The 20,690-nt window shown below is 42.3% G+C and overlaps 2 protein-coding genes across 2 annotated transcripts; one reads left to right on the forward strand and one right to left on the reverse strand.

Moving 5' to 3' along the window:
* Positions 1–172: 172 nt before the first annotated feature.
* Positions 173–11,733, reverse strand: TMEM43 (transmembrane protein 43). The gene is made up of 12 exons (XM_066558092.1): positions 11,550–11,733; positions 10,153–10,302; positions 9,058–9,192; positions 8,253–8,347; positions 7,483–7,532; positions 5,937–6,006; positions 5,494–5,564; positions 5,207–5,328; positions 4,544–4,618; positions 4,361–4,462; positions 3,006–3,123; positions 173–2,062 (listed from the first exon to the last, which is right to left on the reverse strand). The coding sequence occupies exons 1-12, from the start codon at positions 11,559–11,561 to the stop codon at positions 1,860–1,862; spliced, it is 1,203 nt and encodes a 400-aa protein (XP_066414189.1). The 5' UTR covers positions 11,562–11,733; the 3' UTR covers positions 173–1,859.
* Positions 11,734–11,800: 67 nt separating this feature from the next.
* On the forward strand, positions 11,801–19,434 carry CHCHD4 (coiled-coil-helix-coiled-coil-helix domain containing 4). Its single transcript, XM_066558093.1, has 3 exons — positions 11,801–12,030; positions 13,282–13,380; positions 18,280–19,434. The coding sequence occupies exons 1-3, from the start codon at positions 12,009–12,011 to the stop codon at positions 18,567–18,569; spliced, it is 411 nt and encodes a 136-aa protein (XP_066414190.1). The 5' UTR covers positions 11,801–12,008; the 3' UTR covers positions 18,570–19,434.
* The last annotated feature ends 1,256 nt before the right edge of the window (positions 19,435–20,690 follow it).

The raw sequence follows: 20,690 nt of genomic DNA on the forward strand, positions 1-20,690 counted from the left end.
GCAGCAGTACACAGACAGGAGAGCAGCTTCCCAAAACAGAAATATTTGTAGGAAAACAAAACCCAACAACAGGAAACTAGTTCTTGTGGAAGCTACAAACTACCTGGACATTACATTATTCCTAAATATAAAATATGCAATACTTGAATTTAATAATAAAGCCTACAGCCCAACCTTTTGAAAACAGTATTTTATTAAATATACAAAAAAGCTCAGCACTTCTGTAGAAAATTGTCACTTCATTTCCAATAAGTAATGCTGGTTAGTGTTCTGCAGCATGGGCAAAACAGCAGCAGTTCAAAACCAGTTTCTCTCCCCTGTGGAGCACAATTCCTGACTGCTGGAGCACGAGCAGGTGTTGCTGAGCAGCAGGAAAGCTGTGCAGCACTAGTGCCATGTACCAGGGAGGCACAAGGCCAGCTCCTGTACCTGCCCTTTCACTCCCTGCTCCTGCTTTACCAGGACAGAGCTGTGAGACCAAATTGACAATATTCAAATACTAAAAGAATGAAAGTAATTAGGACTAATAAAGTCATTACAAATTCTCAAAACATTTATGATTTTTAACTCAGATTTCTATTTCAATATCACTTCTAGCAAACGTTTGCTTCTACGTATGTTCAAGTCAAATTCCTTTGGTACAGAGAACACTCCTCTGATGGTCATGAATAGATTTCATAATAGAAAACATTCTTTTTGTACTGAACTGTGTATACTTACAAAAACCCCAAAACAGTAGTGTAGGGGGCTCCATCTGGAAGCCAGACTCTAGCCTGCTGGAGAGACTTAAGGGTGTCTCTAACCTCAAGTACTGGTTACAGCAGATAAACATGAGCCATCACAACACTACAAGGCATTCCTCTAACAAGATACAAAACTACCCATTTAGGCTACTAAAATCTATGAAAACTAACCAGGCAAAAATGTTTTCATTACTTAATTTCACAGAGTATGTTCATTGTCCTTACTAAGTGAAATTAAAGCAAGGAACAGTATACACAGCAAAAAAACCCCAACTATTTTAGACTACACGTTCAGTTATAAAAGTCAATGTTGTTTCAAGGCAGTAGTTTTTTATTTACACGTGAATGACCTGTGAGTATCCCTTTAAGTGCAATTTGAAGTGAATTTTTTGAAACAGTTCTGATATAGTCCAGGCTATAATTTTGGATGCTTAACCAAGAACAAGTTCAGACACTTAAAACCTGGGGGAAATCAATGTGTCCTGATAAATCTGCCCAACCTCAGAGCACTGCTAACCTGGCCACTCATTGCATCAATGACTTTGAAAATCCTCAGTCCAAAAGCAGAAGGTTTACATGAGTATTCTGTGGAATTCACCTAAGCTATGTTTTCCCTTTGAACACATGCACTGCCAAACACATCAGCCAAAGGAGCGTTCCTGACTGTGCAAACCAGGAAAGGCAGCAGAGGGAGGGTTTGTCAGAGGCAGGCAGGCACACGCATTTCCCAAGGACATCTAACAAGAGTCCATGGGATGCAGCTGGCACTTTCTCCAAAGCACACAAGGTGCCCCACCCAGCAAGGACTTGCCAGTTCTCAAATGAGGGGGAACTACTAAGCAGAAAGAGGTATAAATCTGCTTTTTCACTAACTTACCATCAATACCCACACCTAAAATGCTTTTTTCCCCAAAGCTGGTGTCACTGACTTCCCACAAACAGCATCCCATAGTCCTGTGGATAACATGTACCAATAATCACATCCAAGCCCCCTCCCCAGCTTTCAGTGCTCGCTGCTGAGCTGTGATTTGCTGTAAGCTTGCTGCAGGAACCGGGCAGAAATGCACTTGGGAAGGTTCTAACCAGGATTCAGCTCAAGACCTCAGCACCTCCTTGTCACTGCTGCTTCTTGGGCAGAACACGGGATCTGGCCACCAGGATGGGGACAGCAGAGAGCAGCATCAGGAGCAGGGCCCAGAGCGGGCGGTAGAAGAGCCAGCCCACAGAGATGGTCAGCAGGGACAGCGAGCTGGCCACACACACTGCAAACACCTTCAGGCCAACGCTCACCAGGTCCCTCACAACAGGAAACCAGTCCACTGTAGGGAGAATTAAACATGGCAGGCAGCAGTTGGCAAGACGAGTTTAAAAAGAAGTCTGATTCATGCCTAGGATCTGCACCCTAACAGCTGCAATCGTAAGACAGACTCAAACTATTTATCAAGAGCACTGGATTAGGCATTTCAGCAGAGCATCTTCAAGACACTTGATCACTGAGCAACAGCTAAACATATAAGGCAATGCTATCCTCATCTCTTCACATAGGAAATAATCCAAAATGAAGTCTGAAGATTTGTCCAAGGCTTGAGAGGCAGAGGAGACAGACAACCCTGCAGCTGTATATCAAGTCTAGGGCAACTGACACAAGCTGCTAGCACAAGAATCCCTTTCTGGCAACAATAAATCTTGGAGCAGCATATATATGGATAAATAAATCAGAAAAAAAAATGGTTCACAGCTGCAAAGTGAATGATATCTTTGATGTCTGAAGTTTATGCAAGTTTGAGGCATTGTCCTGTTTTTCTGGTTTTACTCCAGCATCTTCTATAGTAAAAGAATTTATATTTATATTTTTTGCTGTTTGTTTACAATAGTGTAGAATAACCAGACACAAAAATGTATTTCAATACAACTTCAGATTAGGACCTGTTGAGGAGACCAGTTGTGTGTGGGTGCAGAAGGTATTTGTATTTGAGTTAGATTTGAAAGAACCAGCCCAACACATGCCTCAGCTTTTTATTTTGGTAAGCACTGGGCTGGGATCTTCTGAGACTGGTAAAAGATATTTGTGTGGGGTTTTTTTAATGTTTGCAAAGCAACCACTTGTTTTTGGGTCCTGTTTACCTGCAGTTGCCTACAGTGACTTTTCAGATCAAATCAAATCTGAGTTCAAATCAGGTTTTTCCTGATCTCCAAATGAATTAACCCTCTGGAGGTTATGATCTTGTTCCTAGATCATTTTACCTGTTGTGAAAAACTTACCTAACGTGTAAAAGATCCTGGTCATCAGGCTGATGCCCACAAACATTGAGAGCCAGCCAGCTGCACGGAGGGCCCAGGTCTTCATGGTGTTACTCTCCTGCTCCTTCTGAAACACCTCCTGAAAGCAAACACCATCACTTGCAGCCTGCTTCTTGCTCTTTTTCAAGATCCTCTTAATTCCAGTACATTATGAGCCAAGCAGAGCCAAGAGCATTTTAGAAGCACAATTTCTCTTGCAGAAAATACATTGCAGCTCATTCTGTAAGGTCTGTGCAATATGGCAGCACACTGCAATAGATTGAACAGTGCAGCATGGGGGAAACTGGCACTTTTCATAATTAAAACAACCTAAAAAGCACCATTCAACACTACCCACAGGCAGAAAGCACCCAGGTTTTGCTGCAATTGGACACATTCTCCTTACTGTGGAAAAGAAGACACTAATAAGTAACTGTCATAAAGAAGGAAGACTGACTTCACTCTGAAGGAAGAAAGAATAGGCAATATCCAACTGATGACTGAGGGCAAGGTGTGTGAAAGAGAGCAAGCTGGATGCAGGGAAGAAATCTAAAAGGTATGTGTGAATTTCATCAGGCAAAGCAAAGCATCTCTGCACGAATTCTGATTATTTGCACATACAAGTACTCAATGCATTATTTGTTTGTAACCAGTTCATTTTCAATGAAATAAATATCTGTCTAATGAAGATCTGGAGCTTACAGCAGAGGGTTGATTCTACTGCTACTCTTTCAAGTCAGAACAAAGGCTTTCTAACTGCTTTTGGGAGCACCTGTAAACTCCTGACATCTGCTTTTCTTTGCAGCAGGGCATGGAACAATCATTAACGGAAACAAACCTACTAAAAGAAGTAAATGAATCACCAAATTGCTGGAGCATGCAGGATTTATTGAAGCATAATGCTCTGCCTGAAGGTTCTTTCTCAGCCAGAATAGTAATAAACATTTCAAACAAGCCTAAACTCCTGTTATTAGGAGCTGAAGAGAGAATAACTCTAATGGTTTATTTAATTAAACCCTGATTTTTACTATTTTTACATGTGACCTGTTCAAAAGTGTGTGCTTGCATGTGTAAGTGGGAAACAATCAAGGAGCAAATAAAAACAAAATGAGAGGGCACAGAAACAATCTTTAAAGAAAACAGTCAGAATGTGCTGAAACCTGGAAGCAAACACGGTCTACCACCTGTTGTCCAAGAAAGAGAGAGAAAAACCAATGTTTATATGAGTATCTCCTCCTCTGGAGCAGGTCTGAAGGAGACCAAGAGCTTCATCCTCTGCTGCTTCTGCACTACCACCTCAAGTTTTAAGCCCTCACTAGAAGAGTGTGGTATCTCACCTCCACAGAGAGGTCCCCAGGGTACAGAATCTCCAGAACATCTCCAGACTTGGTATGATATGGAACCAGCTGATCACCTCGCTGCCGAGCAATCACAGTCACCTTGGAAGAGAGGGAAAAATATTTACTGATTTCTGAGTTGGAAAAGAGAGTTGCAAAATACAGAAACAGCTGAAGACTCACCCTATCAGCAGAGCCCAAATGGGGATCATCTCCACTCAAACCTGCATAGAAGAAAGAGACACGAAGGTCTCCCACCTACAAACAAGAGAAGATTGGAAGTCAAGAAAGAGTGAGGGGAGTCACAGGAAAGACAACTCAGCACAGGAACATCCTTTATTTATCAATACTTTTTCTGAAAATTTATGTCAAGCAAAAGATATAGCCAGAATGATTTCCAAGCTGTCCTTTTTTCAGGGCTAGCTGGCCACTGAAACACGAGAGCTCAAATGTTGTTTTGTAATATCCCCTCTGATTAAGCTGCAGGAGCACATGATATGCTTTATTCATCCCTCATCATTCCATCTTTTGGCAAAACAGGGCAAGCAGCCATGTGACAACAAGCTGTTTGTACGCCTCAATACAGCAAGGCAGAGGTGGAACCCACCTCCCTGCACCATCCCTTTCCAGTTAAAAGCATAGCAGACTTGAGAAGACAGAGAATCAAGGAGTGGACTGGAAGCTTTCTGCAAGAGAAGCACCCATTCTCTAGGGCTGCACTAAGGGAGTCATCCTATGTGATGGTCTGCACTCCATTTTCTATACATTTCAACAGAAATGAGACATGCCCCAATTCCTTTGTCACACACAGGTAATCACTGCTTTAGTTTATCTTTGCCATCTTACTTCTGGACGCCTGGGGTTGTCGCTGTGATAGAAATAATCTTCTCTTCGGGTAACATCAGCATGGGGATCCTCCAGGTGTGACAAGCTCAGCTGCTTGAAATTATCAATTTTATCCACGAGACCTAAGCAGAACAAAGCACCAAGCTGAGGTCCGGTGTCTAACCTGGAATGGCCAATTTACTGGCTGGCTTCCTGATTATCACTAGACATGACAGCTATTGTGGAAAGAACCAAAGTCCACTGCTGATGCAACAGCAGACACAAAGCCAGTACAAAACAACCCTTACCCTTGGAAAGAACAAAGCTGCCAACCTGGACGTTAGGAGAAACAGCAGTGAAAGACTCCACAGCCATGGCACTGAGGAACAGAGAGAGTCCCTGATTAGTCCCAGAATTATGATCAAATTCTTGATTGGCAGTATGTAATATATAGAACAGAAAAGGTACTGTGCCAAATATCAGGAGAAACTCAAAGAGCTAAATGACTGTCATGATGTGAAAACAAATCCATCAAGAGACTGTCTAGACTGAGTACTGCTGGAGCCATTAAAATAAGTTAAGGCATCACTCTTGGAGCTGCTCTAATTTCTTTATGCCTTCCTTCTCCCAACTACCAAAGGAACAGCAGTTTCCATCTACTGCACTCTGTTATGAAATCAGTCATTTAGCTTTCATACTTGATCAGATCCAGTGAGAGAATTCAGAGGGACTGTGCCAGATGGGACCTCACCTTGGGTTTTTGTGTCCAATTTCGCGATCAAAGTTTCTGCTGTTCACAACTTCTGATTTCCACTCTGTATCTAAACAGAATGATAAGGTTGAGTAAAGGACACTCAGATCTCAGTTACTGAAGACACCTCTCAATCATTTAGTTCTAGGTTACACTTCTAGTAATACTGTCTACATCAATGTCTGTCATAGTCTGTACTGATACATAGATCCCTCCTCCTAGCATGTTAGCAGGGAATGGCAGGATTTAGGATGAAAAAAGGTATTTTTGGGATAAAATTGTAACTCAGCTTTGCTCAGCTTTTTTGTTGGCATCTTCCACGATCAGGCTTTGATTCCTAGCTCCGCTCTTTGGGAACAAGCTGGCTTTGTGATAACAAGGAGCAGGGGGAAAAGGGAGAGGAGTCTGGAGTGAACTTGAGCCCAGGAAAGGTTGAGTCCAAATGTGTTTTGCCAATACCCAAGTCAGTAATTAAATATTTATTTTAACTGACAATAAACTTTCCCCAAGGAAAATCTGTTTTGCCCACAATGGTAATTGGAAAGCCACCTCCCTATCTTTCTTTCAACTTGTCCTTCACTCCTGTCATTCCCAATTTCTTGCCCAGTCCTGCTGAGGGGAGAGTAATCAAGCAGCTGTGTGGGTCCATGGCTGGCATACATAGACATTTATGGGACAGAATCCATCAGTCTTGAGAAGACAGCTGATTTTTTAGATGGCATTTCTTTTTGTTCCCTATCACTGTGAGCCTGTTTTTCATGGCTCACAACCACCAGCTTTGCCCCTTATGTGCCTCCATGGCACAGGGTCCCCATGCTTCACTCAGCTGAGTAGTTTTATATGATCACACCCAGAAACTGCTGCACACCCACATACACATCCATGTGCTTTGATCAGAGATAAATGAAGCACAGAGACCAATCTCCAAACACACAATGACTCAGAGTGCTTTTCTGCCACTGGGTAGATCAGAATAACGCACCCAGTTCTGCTCCTGCCAAAAAAGCACTTGGCAAAAGCCACAGGGCACATCAGAAGGTGCTGGTGGTTTTCACTGGCTGGTATCAACATCTAAACAGGCTCTCAACAGGCTCCCTTCCAGGCTGGAGCTAACCCTGCTTTTCCCTGTCTATTCTCCTCTGCTCACAGCTGACATATTCCCAATTACTCCATGCCTAAAGTGTAATCTCATGTGTAGCTTCAAACATACTCCTATCACTGCCCATTTCTGGTCACTGAGGACCTTATGGGCCCTATTTCTGAAGCATCCTATCTCTGGATGTTCCTCTGAACTTTTAGGGGTTTCAAAACAAGTCTAAGATTTTCTGTAGCCCTTGCTTGCTGACAGCACATCTCTTTTCACCTCAGTTACCTCAGGAAAGGGAGGTTCTGTCATTTGTTTAGAAAAGAGAATTTCTGCTTATTTCTTCACATTCCTTTCTTTCCCAAGAAGAAAATAAAGGTTTTACAATAATAATCAAAGTACACACACACATAAAAGTTCAAAGTTACATGCATAAAAGGGACTTTCTGTTGATCAACTTACTGTATGAATACTTTGTCTCTTTCTTAATCTCACCATCCTCCTCATATTCCCTGCAGAGAAAAAGGGCTGGGATGAGAACCAAACCAGTGCACACACACCCCTGCTCAGGGCAGAATACACTTCACCAATGAAATGCACAGACAGATCTCTGGCAACACAGACCTATCTTTATACATCACCTAACTCTTCTCTGAACTACCTGTTCTGAAGACAGAGATTTTTCTTTACCAGGAAAAAACTGTACACAAATGCTCAACAGCCACAGCCTTTTTATTCCCACATTTTGAACAAGGAGGTGCCAACTAGATTGATGAGGAGCAACCAGAATTAAATACAGTGAGATAAAATGGCCAAATCAAGTCTCTAACAGATGCTGCACCATAAGCATGCTAAAACTGAGAAATTATTTTTCACACCTTCACTACCTCTGACCTTTTTTTTTCTATGACATGAAAGACATTTGGAACATAAATTCTGTGCAGTCACACCTACATAATACATACTACCATCAGTGGAATTATTAGCAATAGCAAGAAGGTTTTCCCTATTTGGGTTGCAACTATTAGCAGAGCAGTTAACATCTCTCAAGGAAATTAAAGTGATTCTCTAAAGGAAAAAAAATCCAAGAGCTCTGGAATTCTCTGGCTATGAAGAGGGATTTTTATTTGGTTTCTTTTTTCCCCTTTGGTATAAGGAATGGAAAAAAAATTGTGATAGGATCTTGGTAACACAACAGCCTCAAACTACTTTTAAAGATTACTTTCACTTACTTGGAATCTTCATATTCAACCCACTGGTACATTTCCACGTTACGCTTGAGTTTGACAGCTTGGATGGAGAGCCCATAGCTGGGGTCAAACAAAGGCTGTACAAGAATTCAAGAAAATGCAAGTCAGTCTAAATGCTGTACCTCACAACCTCAAACACTGTACTTTTACTACTGAACCTATTTACATATCTCACAGTTACTATTTACATGTCTCACAGCTAGCACTATCTCACACACAGGTGAACACAGTATAAATGGTATGAAAGACAAAAAGGAATGTCTCTGAAAATCTGACCTGAAGAATCATAATCAAAAGTTATTGTCATAGTGAAGAATGAAACTAGAACTGCTGACTATGGGTTTACAGTTCTCAGTGTTTAAACCAGGAGATTCTGTTTTGCTGGAAGGTGCTGTGTTACCTTCAGCAATGTGGGTGGACCATGGAAAATGTCACCACTACTGAAAAGTAAAAACTTGCAGAGCTCCTGTGCTGCAAGAGCCTGAAGACTTAACAATATCATAACACACAACAGGTTCCCTCCACAAATGGCAATTGAAATTATCCATGAAAGGCAGCTTGAGGGTAAACACAGCTAGAGCTTGGCTTGAAGAGGGGGGTGCAAGGCCATTCAGCATCTCCCTGGTTCCAGGCCAAGAACCAGAGCTTGAGTAGTAGCTGCCAATGCACAGAGGAGGGGAAAAGCCATGTGTCTTTTCCTGGATATCAAACAAAACTTTATTGGCAAAGACTTTTCCTTCCCTCCAAGCTTGAAATACTCATATCTTCAAGATACTATTTTATTTACCTTGGATGTACTCAGAGCTCCAGCCAAGTGCACCAGTCTCCCCTCATTCTGCTGAGAGATGCTGTGGATGCTGTCAAGAGGGACCACAAGAGAAAGCCCCTCATCAAGAGACTTGGCAGTCCTTAAAGCTCGTCCCTGAAACAAAGAAAACAGAAATCAGCTTATGGAGAATCAACATCACAGTAGCATTTTGTGAACCAGGTTAGCAGACAAGTGAATTGATGACTACAAGGAATGCTTGTATATTCAGCCCAAGGCATATTTTGGAAACACACTTGTACTTCTCCATTCTCTGTCTGAGCCAGTTTGGGGCAGTACTTCTTAGCCAGGCTGCAGGACCATTAACATCAACTAAGCTTCTCAAACAGACCTAGATTCTTCCTACATGGATCCAAACTTACTGCTCTGCAGCTCTTACCTTGTTCATCATTCCTGCATAACTGCAAAAATTATACAAATTACAGTTCATTTTCCACACACCTATATTGACTGCTTGGCAGTCTTCCCTGCCTCACCATCATATCCCAATGTGCTTTTTTTTCTGCAAAGTCATCAAAATTTGAAGTAGTTATTTTTCCTCTTGTAGAGGTATGAAAAGAAGTCTCTAAGTGAAAATCCACAGAATTCTGCTCTCCACTCCAAAACTGCCAAAATAAGTATGTTTTCAATGGTAGGGTCTTAAGATTCCTGGTTTACTTTTTTTTTAATTGTATCTAAACCCAAGAAATAATACTGAGAAAAAAAAATAAATAACTACTCCAATTTTGCAACATGGGGTATGAATTTCTTTAAAGTACTTATAACACCACTAGAAATGAGGACCTTTTGTTATCTCAAGAAAAAAAGAGGGCTGGCTCATGCAACCCTCTTACCACAGGCTGTTTCATCATCAGTTTACAAGCTTTGGATCTTATCTCTCATCACACACTGCTACTGTCTCTACTCTGCCTAGTTCCAGGGAAATACTACCTGTGGCCTGTGATTTCACTTTTCTGTTACATCCCGAGCATAAGCACCAGGTCCCCAGACAAAACCTCCTCCTCTCATGGATCAAGTAAAAATGCTGTGCACAAACACTGACAGTATTGCACTTACTTCATTGGTAAAAAGAACATAGAAAGCCAGAAGAAACGTCACAAGTCCAATCAACATGCCTCCAGAAGTCTCACTGAGCCGCTCCAGGAACCCTGGTTTGGGCTCACTTGTGACTTTAACATGCTCTTTTCTGCTGCCTGGGTCAGAGAACTGTTGAAAATAAACCAAAAGTGCAATATTGGTGTAAAAGGGGAAAGGATTCAGTTTCAAAACAAGTCTTCTAGCTTTGTTAGCACTGCTGCCCTATAGTGCAGAACCTCTTGCCTTGGACCAAAACTTTCCCACACTTATAAAATAGCTTATCACACTTTTGATACCAGAAACACATTCAATAAATAAAATTCCAGCCTGCTAGGAAAAAACCTCAATTTCTATTATAGTGCTTCTATATGTTCAAGCTTTCTTCGGTCTGCATCCAGGTTCTGTATTTGGAGTCCACACCCTGCATTCAGGCCATGACAAATTGAGTAATAGCCCTGAATTCCTTACCAGCTAAAACACTGCTATAAATAACAAATTATGATTCACCTCACCAGTAAAAAAAGTGCCTGCACAGTCGAAAATAATTATATCCAGGGTAACAACAACTCAAAACAAGGCACGGGGCTCACATGAGAGCCCAGGGGTTTATCTGTGCATACACAGCTTGTGGGGAGTTACCAAATCCAACTTCAGCGCACGCACACAGCCAAGGCAGGGCATGGCACTTTTCTGTGTACGGAAAATCACGCTACAAAAAGCCAGTGTTCACAGAGGAAGCAGAGAAGTCCTGCAATTTTATTCGAATAAAGGGAGAGAGTCCACTGGGGCACACACTCGCGGGGTTTTCTCTCTCGAGGTTTCGGAGGGCACAGTCTCCTTTCGTCCTACACTCCCAGCCGCACGCTGCCCTCTTCCTTTCCCCATCGGCTGAGGTACTCGGAAGGCAGACAGAGCCTTGCCGAACCACCTCCCACATATCCCTCTTGAACCTACTGCTTTATCCCAAAGTTCGGAAGTTCAGGCTTGTGGACACCCACTTTCTGTTTCACGAGTTAGGTTGTCTGGGCTCTGCAACAAACCTGATGCCTAAAGTTCAGAAACTCAGGCTTGTGCAGAGCCACTTTCTGTGTCAGGAGCCAAGCCGTCCCAGCTCGGCAACCAAGCTGCTGCCCAAAGCCAGTAGACATTAAGACCCATTTCAAAGACATTAACAGCCATACTTTACTCATCGAATTATTAGTAAAGCCATTAGCACACATCGTCCCTCTCATCTAGCTCATTTGGAGATGCCTGGCGGGCTGCGACCGACACAGGGCCCTGGCCGAGCCCGGGCACATCGGGGACGAACGGGCCAAGCCGGGCAGACGCCGCACGGAGCGCTGAGCAGCGGCGGGGCCCGAGCGAGCAGCACTTACGTTCCTCGACATCCTGAGCCTCTCACTCCCCCGGGAGCCACAACTCAGAGACCGCCAGAGCCACGCACCGCCAGCCGCGCCCTCATCCGCCTCAGGGCTCCCCCGCCCCCGAGCCGCTCCCCGCCCGCAGCAGCGCACGCCGGGACGCGTAGTTCCCGCCGCGGCGGGGAAGCCCTTCCTTCCTCCTTCCCTTCCCGCCTCCCTGTCTCTCCGCCCTGCGGCCGGGCGCGGGGCAGGCGGGAGCTGTAGTGCGGCGGGGCCGGGCCTGGCGGAGCCCCGCGGCCGGCAGGAGGTGCGTCAGCGGCCGCCTCAGGGCCGGGAAGGCGCTTCCGGAGGCGGGAGGTCGCGGCGTGGAGCGGCGGCGCGGCGCTGCCCGAGCGGTTCTGGCGGGACGGCAGGAGCGGAGCGGCGGGGCCCGTGTGCGGCGCGCTGCGGAGGAAGGCACCGGCCGGCTCCGCCATGTCCTACTGCAGGCAGGAAGGTGCGCCCGAGTGCGCTCCCAATGTCACCCCGCCGGGCGGGCTCGCCGTGAGGCGGCCGGGGGTGGGTGCGCCGCGGGGTGACCGCCCGCTCTCCGCAGCCCGTGAGGGGAAGGCGCAGCCGGAGTAGAGAGGAGGCGCGGCAGCCGCCCGCGGTCCGTGCGTGGCGGCGGCAGCGCTGCCTCTCCTCCCGCCGCGACCTTTCTCCTCACGGAGGGCGGGAAGGACGGCGGGGTCATGAGGCGGCAGCGCGGTCCCGGGTGTGGGGACGGCGAGGCCCCGCAGCGGGCCGGGAGCGGCCGGAGGTGCCCGCAGGGACCGCGTGTGGCCGCGGAGCGGGTGAGGCGTGCGGGCAGGGCAGCTCCCAGCCGCGGAGCGCCTGCTGCCCGCAGGGGTTACATTTATTCCAGCCTAGCTGAGTGGCCAGAGGTGTGGGGTTTTGCCTTTTGAAGGTTGATGGACAGGGTGGGTAGAGTGCGAGCTTATTTGTACCTGTATCATGTTGTACAGGTGGTGGCGTTTATGAGGCTTGACCACCTCTTAAAGTGGGAGATGCGTAGATAAATGTCTGTATCTACATATATATATATATATATATATATATGTATAAAGATTCTTGCTCCCTTAAGTCATGCAAAGTGGCTGAATGTAAAGTTTCAGGCTGGGAAAAAAGCGCCAATTTGTAAGTTACAAACTTGGACATAGACTATGAACTGTATTGAGATGGTCATAACGCGTGGATCTCTTTTATGCTTTATGTTGTGCTTTGTTTAATTTTGTAAGATCTGTAAGTTGCCTTATGCAACCCTACAAAATGGCAGTGACGGGGTTAGAGTTCATGTGTTTCTTGCTCCTTTCATATAACAAATGACCGAACATTCTACATTGTAAACTTTGCTGGAGTACAATGCAGAGTTGCCAGAAAACTGTTTCTGTTTTCTAAAAGGTGTTAGATTTATCTGTTTTTCAGACGTGTTTAAATGCATGGTTACTGAGCAAGGTTAAGTTACTGAACATCTGCTGGCTGAGGTCACACTGAGGGGCCAGGAGATTCTAGTTTCTCATATGCCAAGTTACGATAGTGGCCTTTATTTGGAGAATTCTTGGGGAATTGTTAAGTACAGCAGTTCATTCTCAATATTATTGAATCACACTGAAAGTCTCATTACCTTGTGGTGTACAGCAGTTTTGTAAATGACTCTTTTCTGTCTCAGATTTCTCTGAACTTTTGCTTCTTGTCTCCTCCATGGTAGGAAAAGACAGAATAATATTTGCAACCAAGGAGGACCATGAGACACCGAGCAGTGCTGAGCTGGTTGCAGATGACCCAGATGACCCTTACGAAGAGCAAGGTCAGTAGTGAGCAGAAGAACAGAAGTAAGGGGTGTTACATCATACAGAAATCCAACAGAAAACAAACCCTGCATGAATTAGAAAAACTTAAGCATATTTAAAGACTGAGGGCAACAGGTTATGCAGTAAATACCCAGACCCTTGGTAGTTTTAACTGCCAGGTTAGGACATCACTAATGACACATTTTCTTCCAGTGTTTATTTTTCTACACTTGTGATTTTTCTTAGTGGCCTGTTCAGATAATCACTTGATGGCTTTTAGTTTTGGTTAGTGGTCAGAGATATGCAGGGCTACCTTTTCCTTAAGGTAAGCCTAATCAAGTGAAAATTATGATCGTTTTTCCTCTGTTTTAAGTAATAGCATGCAATTTTCAGAGAAGATGGAGTGAGTTACATATCTCTGTCATTGATGTGAATTGCTCACCTGCCTGAGAGCAGCTGAAATTGCCTAATATGGCAATCTCTGAATATCTGATTTAATATAAATTAAAATCTGGCTAATACTATAATGGTAGCAATATAATCAATATCTTTAAGTGCCACATGATGGGTAAGTTAAAATTATTGAGTTTTCAACCGTAATCATCGTGCCTTGAAAAGATAAAAGTTTTCATGAAGATTACAGTTCTTGTACAAAGTATATCTAGCCTGCAAATAGAGACTTAAGAGAGCAGAATACTTCTGAGACCAAGACTTAGAATATTCTGGTTGTATATTTTAAATAATGGGTAAATGAAATATACTTCCAGTAATGATGATTTAATAAGTGTTGCCCTAGGTTAATAATTATCATGAAAATGTGAATTTAGGTTAATTTTTTTCTAATTGCCTTTGTGTTTGCAGATCTTTTGGTCTCTTCATTTTGTGTAAAGGGATTTCATTGGTTTCAGCTCAACTGAAGCTGAAGACAATTCTTCAGACTCTTTGAAACTTAGAAAGTGAAAGTTAATCTTTCTAAAGTGTCTCGGAGACCTTTAGAGGGCAGCATTTAAGCAGTTTAGCAGCTGGAGCTCACAGGGTCTCATTGTTAGCTGATGTGGTGCGTACTGTAATTTGAACCACACCCTCCAATGTCATTAAAATTAACTTTTTTCGTACATAGATTTGTGTGGAAGGGTTACTGCATTTATCTGCCTGTTTTTCTGCCTTCATTACAACTGTATGTTGTCAGTTATGTATCCAAAATTTTTTCTCACTTTCACTGATAAGCCTGTTGATGTCCTGGTGTGACATACATTTGGGTAATAAACTAGTCAAAATTAAAAGAACCACTTTATATTTGTTTAAATGCCATATCAGTTTATTGCTGTTATGTGTATTTTGCTGGACATGGAAAAGCTGTGGTGAGGAGGAGAGGTGATGGGGTTTGTTTCCTAGCAGTCCTGTATTTACAGAATGTTAGGTCACTTTCTTCCTCAACTCTAGATCAGAGAAGAGAGGGGCAAAGCCAGGAGCTTTTATGTCACCTTACAGTGACAGTGTGTATCTGTGGGATTCAAAATGAGAAACTATAAACTATGTTTAGGTACTGTCAGTAAGTTTGGGTGGGGATTTCTTGTTGTGTGATTTTCTTTGTTAGTTTGTTGAGTTTTCTTCTTAGTATGTGGTAAATTACTGCCGTGTTTTAAAGTCTGAAAAACCTCTTGAATGACCCAGGGCTACAGTGCATTAGATCAGAAAAGATAAAATGGACATATCACAGAATGTAGCAGAAGGGAGTGAAGTTTATGGGCAGGAAAGGCATGGGTAAAATGGTTTGGAATATGATAAAATGCTGAAGCTCTGGCTTGCATGGCTTTTATTTAAAAGAAAATTGGGAGGACTTTTCCTGTACCTGATGTAACATGTAGGCTTTTCTAATTTAGCTTCTGCTTGGAGTAGAAGACTTGCTTTCCAGTGTTCAATTTGTGTTGTATAATTAACTGTAAGGACTCTTTTCATCTTTCTGCTCTGCCAAAGAGAACCAGTCATATCTGGGAAAGAATAGATGCATTATATAGACCTGCTATAATCTGCATTGTTTTCTAAGACACCTGAAACTTGTGTTTGAGGTTTTGTTTTGTTGTAGGGGCCTTTTTCATACTTGAGATAAACATCTAGTTTGTATTTGGTAATTTTTGATAATTCTTATTTTGTCTCAGACATTAACAGACATTAGTCTTTGAGGAGTCTATTTGAGTCAGTAGATTGGTCAGGAAAGCTTGTATTGTTTCCCTTGGGATAAAAACCAGTTGTGTACTGCTCTTATTTCTGTCAATATTTTGTTGTTGTTGTTGTATCATCTGGGTGATTTTGGGAGGCAAAATGTTAATGACTCACTTTAAGCTAAAAAATTGAAAGAAAAAAGCCACGGGAAGTAGAAAGGCAGACAAACTGGAGTAAGTTCAGGTTAGGATTTCATACTGCAGTGAAGATCCCAGTTCACTGTCTGTGCTTTTTGACAGCTGTGGCTGATGGAAACAAATTAAGAATTCATTTGCAGTGGTTTTGAAATAATATTGTTACTGTAAAGCATCTTTCTAGTCCTATGTGTTGCAGATGGTGGAATTTAAACATGAAAGATTCCTGGTTTTCACTGACATCTTGGCTGCCTTCAGTTCGAATAATTTTTTATTTTATTAAGCTTATATGAAGAAGGCAATGATGAGTTTTATGCATGCAAAGTGGTTTTTATTAGTGTTACAGCTGTGATGGGAAAGTTGGATAGAAGTACTTATGGAATTGGACCTCAAACACAGATTGTTGCTGGTCTTTCCCTTCAGTTTTTCCAGACTTGTTCCTGTCATCTTATTTTATAAACAGTTTTAAAGTGGTCTCTAGAGGGGACTGATGAAGCAAAACTCCATGTTCTTGTAAGAAAGAACTTGATGAATGATCAGATGTACAGGACTGTTTCTATGACTAATGATGTCCCTTTCAATCCTGCTTCCTGTCATCTTCCACTGTGAACCCCTGGCAGATAAACTCGTTATTGGATGTGTTTGTCATGTTACAGGGAAGAAACTCTTCTCAGAACAGCAGTGGGACTTCATCCCAGCGAGTCCAAAGACAAGTGTTGACACAGATGCAGGTGGGCCTGCCTTTGCCCATGACATGAGCAGTTTCCATGAGCTAGGAGACTTTAGGTTGTGAGATGTCAGCAAATGTCACACAAATCTTGATCTACAGTGATCTAAACAGGGTTATTTTTTCTTCCACGACTGCAGGTTCAAGTAGATTGTGACTCACTGGATCAGTGAGGTTCAGGCTGCATTTGAAAGAAGTTTGAATTCAATTTTAATTAAAAATAGTGATCCTATCTGTTGCAGGCTTGCAACTCAGGAAGAGCAATGGATGAAATCTGTTTCCGATTTAATTGTGTTCTAAGCTTGCTGATAGACTTACTCATTGATGTGTGAATTCTGCTGTGATTATGAATGAGGAAATGCTTGCTTTAGTCATCTGTATTTTTGTTTTGTTTTTCTAAAGCATGGTTTCTGTGCACAGAACTTCTGAAACTGGTGCTATTTCAGTGATAAAATAGGTGTAGGTCAATGATCTTGTGATACCATAGAATGTATTGTTTATGGGATAGCTCACAGTAAGATTTGCATGTTTGCATGGGAGTGAAATATATGTCTGGAACTTTGTTAATCCACAGGACAAAAAGAAGTAATAAGTTTAGTGAGTTCTGTGGCACTATTTTAGGTAATGTCAAATTGTATCAAGTCTTAAATATAATTTCATGTTTGAATCAGAATTAATTCAACTTTTTTATCTGCCAGTGGGATTTTCATACCTCCTTTCTAAAGGGAAGGTGCTTAAATTTAAGGTTTATGCACATGCTGTCAGCTTCTGCAGAAACTCAGCATGGAGATGAAGTTAGAAAAGTCTGCTGAAGAGGAGGAGAGCAAACTGTTCAAGTGGAAAAGAAACCAGCTTGGATCATAGCATAGTGGTTCTCCTGTTCTTCACAGATGAACATACTTGTGTATGTTCATACCAGTAGAGAAAGGAAATGGAGATGTATTTATTGCCTTAGAGAAACGCATTAGAGGCTCTAGAAGCCCACAGGACCAAGTCTGTTATATTGAATTTCTAAAATCAGAGGAAAGGAGTTCTTCAACTTGTTGTTTGACCTTCTTTGTATAAATCAGTTGCCATCTAGAAGAACATATGCCATTAAATCTTCACCTTGCCAGTCCACCAGTGAAGTATTTCTGTCAGGACTTTAACTGTGCCAGAGCAGAGGTTTACAGCTGTTCCAGTTTAGAGTCTGAAGTGACACTTAACTCCTTTCAGTTGTGTTCTGAAGTACAATTTGGTTTCTGGCAGCCAGACAGGCAGGCTTGCTCTGAGGCTTGCTGTTCCTTGTATTCTGTGGCACATGATTTAATCTTTACAAATACACTGATTTTTGTTTTTGCAATTCTGGTCTTCCAGTTGAAATTTGAAGGGGGAAAGTTGTGAGTTATTTTTCAGAGCTTATTTCAAACAAGAAGAAAAAAGCATCCATTCGATTTGATTTAAAAGATTTCTAGTCTTAATACTGGATTTAAAGTTGTATGGAATGATTTTAATGCTTGCTTGTTCCCCTGACAGTCTGGCAAGTCGATTGACTTGACTTCCATCTGTTTTGCAGTTCCCTTAGAATATTCTCAGTGCTCTGTAGTCCAGGGAGAAGGACTTAATTCAGAGATGGATAGAGAACTAATCTCACTTGTGCCCATTAAAGGATTATACAGATCAGAGGGAGAAACAGACTGGCTGGGAAGTGAAAGGTGCTTATCAGCCTTGAAGCTGCAGAACTAAGATGGCATTATAAGTGCTTGAGTTCACACCTGCAGCCCAGCAGCTGTCACTGAGTGAAATCAATGTTTGGAAGGTGCATTAACTTTTCTTCTCTCTTGTGTGTTCAGGATTGATATTGCCCAATGGAGACATCAATTGGAATTGCCCATGTCTGGGTGGAATGGCTAGTGGTCCCTGTGGGGAGCAGTTCAAGTCAGCCTTTTCTTGTTTCCACTATAGCTCAGAAGAAATAAAGGGATCAGACTGTGTGGACCAATTCCGTGCCATGCAGGAATGCATGCAAAAATACCCAGATCTTTACCCTCAAGAGGATGAAAATGATGAGAAGTCCAGCAAGGATTTGGAAGCTGCCTCTATGGAGGCCTCTGCTGCCAAAGAGGAGGAGGGATCCAGCTAATGAAGATGCAAGGAGGCTGTCGTCTCCATTTCTCATTTTCAGAGACATGGACTTCTGCACTGTGTCTGTCTTCTGAGTAGTGAGGAAATGTTTCACCATATTCTGTGCACTGTATCATAATAAATAATTTATTCCTGAAGGAGAAATCTCAGAGCTTCAGCCTTGGAGATAAATACTGCAAAAAGAGTGAGTGTGTGTATATACTGTGTAACCTGGTTTTGGACACAGTTAAAACTTTAACAGCTGTTCTTTACCCTCAAGTTTTCCTTGAGTTGTGACTTGAATAATGTCTTGAAGTACATAGCTTTCAATTAAATTTCCACTGGCACACCAGGTCTATCTTCATTTCAGTATGTTCTGATCAGTAGCTGCTTTTTATTTAATGTGTTCTGTTCTGTCAATAGAAATTACATTAAATGATTGTTTTTCCTTTAAGATTTCTTTTTTCCAAAGTGCTGCAAGACATTGAAAATAGTCTAGGTCTAGAATTTCTAAAATAATTTCAAATGGTCTTACTAGATTATGGTTGCATTTTACTACTGGCATCAGATCAGGACTGCCAGGCAAACGTTGAAATGCACATCTTTGATTTTGTTTACTTACTGTGATGCCTTTTGCATTTTTAAAAATGGTATGTTGTGCAGCTGATGATTAAGATGAATGAAAAGAATGCTGGTCACTGGCTTTATTTTTGCTCTGAAAATACAGCTTTTGGATTCCTTTGGTTATTACCTTCTCCTTCAAGGTATAGATGGGCACTTGTAAAATACTTTGAGATACAATAAATTGTTACCTGGTGTAATGATCTCAAAATAGATACTGTGACTTAAGTGCATATTAAAAAGAAAATACTTTTTACCCTCAATGGAAGTTCCTGTGTCTTTGTGGTATGGTGTTTTGTTTGGTTGGTTTTTGGTTAACACTGATTGGATTTGAGAACTGTTCTGTGCTGTAAGCAGATCTCAAATGAATTTGTGGCTTGTGAAGATTGGTTGCTCCAGCTTGTCAGATTTTTATTCTTGTCTTATTCTTTTCTCCCCAGCCCGGGCAGGAAGGCATAAAAAACTTTTTCAGTAGCAGTGTTAGACTGGACCATGGACCAGCAAACAAACATGAACAGCTATTAAAATATTTGAAAATTACTTCAAAGGTACAAATAATTTAATAGTTCAGTATTGTTTAATTGCTGTAGATAAGCTATACTCCATTGTTTGTCTTTCTGAGCAAAAGATAGGCTGTGAGATTTTTTTTTCAAATGAGATTGTGGCTGTGGTTGTTGGTTTTTTTTCTCTCCTTGTGTTGGCTACCTCACCCAAAGCATAAAAGGTTGTAGTGTCAGTAATGCAGCCACAAAGGCCAGCAATGTTTAAACACTTGCCTTTCTCTGTCGGCAGCACCCTGGAGTGCTCAGCAGCATTAATTCCATATTGCACTCTCATGTCTTGCTTGCACAAGTGAATTCGGTGCCACCGATGTTTCTGAATGTTACAGGTTCCTGAGGGGAATTTTTGTCAAGTATTACAGTGTCTTTGAGGTGTTTGTATTTCAGTGCAGCTGTTGGATCCTCAGAAAAAAGTTTGTAGGCAATTAAGTGGCTGACAACTACTTTGTTCTGAGGGCATTGATAGCAGGGACTCTGTGCATTGCTGCTTTCCAAAGAAACAAAGTGAGACAGACCTTCTCAGTGTGGCTCTTTCAGGGATAAGAAGCCAAGTGCCAAGTTAACCTGAGTAAACAGGCACAAAAGGAGCAGAGATAATCTTTGGCACTTAGGCAATAGATGAACACTGGGCACTAAATTAGAAAAATATCACATGCACCGAAGCTTCTGGTTGTTCAAATGGAAATCCAGTGCACTCTGTGAGGAAGCAAGAGCTGTTACTCAAGGGGTGCTCTGTTCTAACAAGTTGCCTCTTCTTTCTTTTTTGCTGTGCTTTTTTTTCCCACATTGCCTTTGTGCTCTGAAGTGTTTGGATTTATCCTCTACAACTGTATTTGTGGCATCTGTGTACAAAACATAAAATGTGAGAATCTTGGCCCACAGTGGGTAGGGACATGCACCTAATACTGACAGAGGGACTTGGGGCATAATCTGACACTTGTGAAGGTGTGTTCAGGATG

Source organism: Molothrus aeneus, chromosome 12, assembly GCF_037042795.1.
Source record: "Molothrus aeneus isolate 106 chromosome 12, BPBGC_Maene_1.0, whole genome shotgun sequence".
In the NCBI taxonomy this organism is placed as follows: Eukaryota; Metazoa; Chordata; class Aves; order Passeriformes; family Icteridae; genus Molothrus; species Molothrus aeneus.

What these genes read in the sequence shown, in the direction of transcription:
- TMEM43 (XM_066558092.1), bottom strand. An exon ending in AGAGACAAAGTATTCATACA is followed by an intron (nt 6,007 to 7,482) that starts GTAAGTTGATCA and finishes CATTCTGTTTAG; the next exon opens with ATACAGAGTGGAAATCAGAA. An exon ending in ATTTGGGCTCTGCTGATAGG is followed by an intron (nt 4,463 to 4,543) that starts GTGAGTCTTCAG and finishes CTCTCTTCCAAG; the next exon opens with GTGACTGTGATTGCTCGGCA.
- CHCHD4 (XM_066558093.1), top strand. Translation starts at nt 12,009, where the DNA reads ATGTCCTACTGCAGGCAGGAAG. An exon ending in GTCCTACTGCAGGCAGGAAG is followed by an intron (nt 12,031 to 13,281) that starts GTGCGCCCGAGT and finishes CCTCCATGGTAG; the next exon opens with GAAAAGACAGAATAATATTT. An exon ending in TGACCCTTACGAAGAGCAAG is followed by an intron (nt 13,381 to 18,279) that starts GTCAGTAGTGAG and finishes TTGTGTGTTCAG; the next exon opens with GATTGATATTGCCCAATGGA.